General features: G+C 61.4%; 1 protein-coding gene across 1 annotated transcript in view; it reads left to right on the top strand.

Annotated features, from left to right (window-relative positions):
- Positions 1 to 806: 806 nt before the first annotated feature.
- NPDC1 (neural proliferation, differentiation and control 1) overlaps positions 807 to 1,623 on the top strand; it is a 33,019-nt gene continuing 32,202 nt past the window's right edge. The window contains exon 1 of the mRNA XM_019474955.1: positions 807 to 897. Within this exon, the coding sequence (XP_019330500.1) occupies positions 807 to 897 (91 nt within the window). The remainder of the gene's footprint in view (positions 898 to 1,623) is intronic.

The raw sequence follows: 1,623 nt of genomic DNA, 5'->3' as shown, positions 1-1,623 counted from the left end.
GCCGGTTGGGGTCAGCCGTCCTGGCTGTGCCCCCTCCCAGCTTCTTGTCAGCCTTCAGCCTTCCCAGTTGGTAGAGCATGGGAAGCTGAAAAGTCCTTGACTAGTGTGCTCAGCAACACACCGGGCTTGCCCAGACAGCTGGCAGGAGTGAAAGGCCAAGGAAGTTAAGGAAAAAAGAAAATTTTAAGAGATATCTATTCTGCTGGAGAGAGATGACAAGGCTGCAAAGAGCATTGTCCCCACAGCTGGCCCCACACCTTGCTGTCACCCATCTCTGCCTGCACCTTCCTGCACAGCTTTGGTGGCAGCGAGAGCCATGGGCAGGCGGCAGTCCCTGCCAAAGCCCAGCCCGGTGTCCCTGGCATGCCACAGCCCCGGCCGCTTGCTCTTGGCAAATCTTGGAAAGCCACAGAGCAGGCTGACAGCCTGCCAGGGCACCACTGACGCTCTAACGGGGCTCCCGCTGCGAGTGCCATCGGCTGGGGCTGAGTCCAGCCACGTGGCGGGGCGCCGGCCGTGGGAATCCCTCCACTGAGAATTAGGGACTGAAATGGCAGCACATGTCGGCCAGCGGGACCCCGGACAGTGGGTCCTGTCGAGCACCATGTCGTCGTGCTCATGCCAAGGTCTCGGGTCTGCGCCCAGAGCATGGGGCTGGAGATCGGATGCCTGGATTTTGCAAAGCTGCCTGTCTCAGCATCCCCTGCCTCCGTGGGGGAAACCCTCGTGCAGCCCCGAGCAGCTCTGCAGTGCACAGGGACGCTGGGGATGATAACCTGGGACCCCTGCCACACACGGTGGGCGGCATGACTGGGGTGTCTGTGGGGCATTCCCGGGGCTGGTGGCTGCGGAGGCACGTCTCCACCGAGCACCCGCTGCCCTGCATCTGGCTGGGATGTTCGTGCTTCGAGGAGGACCCAAGGGTTGGAAAACAAACCCTACAGACATGAGCCTGACCCAATGCACGTGAAGACGGTTTGGAAGAGAGCTCACCCTGCAGGGACCTGGGGATGTGGCTGTGACCGGGAAGGGAGGGGGTGTTTGGGCCATGCACAGCTCTATCCAAGGCCGGTGACTGCAGCTGAGGTCTGACAAACTCAGCGTTCCCAGTCAGGTGACGCAGCTGCCTGGCAGGCAGGGACCTGACACCTCCTGCCGTCAGCCCGGGCATTGCCCCAGCAGCAACCTGACCCCCATGCGGGATTTCCCAGCCCCTCGTCCCCGGTTCATGCCACTCCTGAAGGACTGGAGCTGTAACCGGGTCCCAACATCCACCAGCTTCCCCTGACCTCTGCTCCTGGAGCTGGGCGGAAACAGCCTCTCTGCTGCCCTGTGCTCCTCGCCTCTGTGCATGCAGGTTGCATTTCTGGCTACGAGATTTAATGTTATCTGTCCTGCCTGGCATGCAGAGACACCACCATGCAAAACAGCGCTGCCGCCAAGCTAACGAACGCTCAGAGCGGCTGTCCCACGCCAGCGTTTTGGAAAACGCTCGTGTTTAAAGGAGGGTGGTTTGGGCGGCAGGATAAGCCTGGTTTAGGTGGCCTCGCTGATGACCTTGATGCCTACAAAGGGACCTGGTGTCCCGGCGCACAGCCCCCCGCCCCGCAATTTGGCCATCAG

The sequence above is a fragment of the Aptenodytes forsteri genome, unplaced genomic scaffold (genome assembly GCF_000699145.1).
Source record: "Aptenodytes forsteri isolate BGI_AS27 unplaced genomic scaffold, ASM69914v1 Scaffold494, whole genome shotgun sequence".
NCBI lineage: Eukaryota > Metazoa > Chordata > Aves > Sphenisciformes > Spheniscidae > Aptenodytes > Aptenodytes forsteri.
The sequence above is the reverse complement of the archived record's forward strand: the minus strand, read 5'-3'. Positions and strand labels throughout refer to the sequence as shown.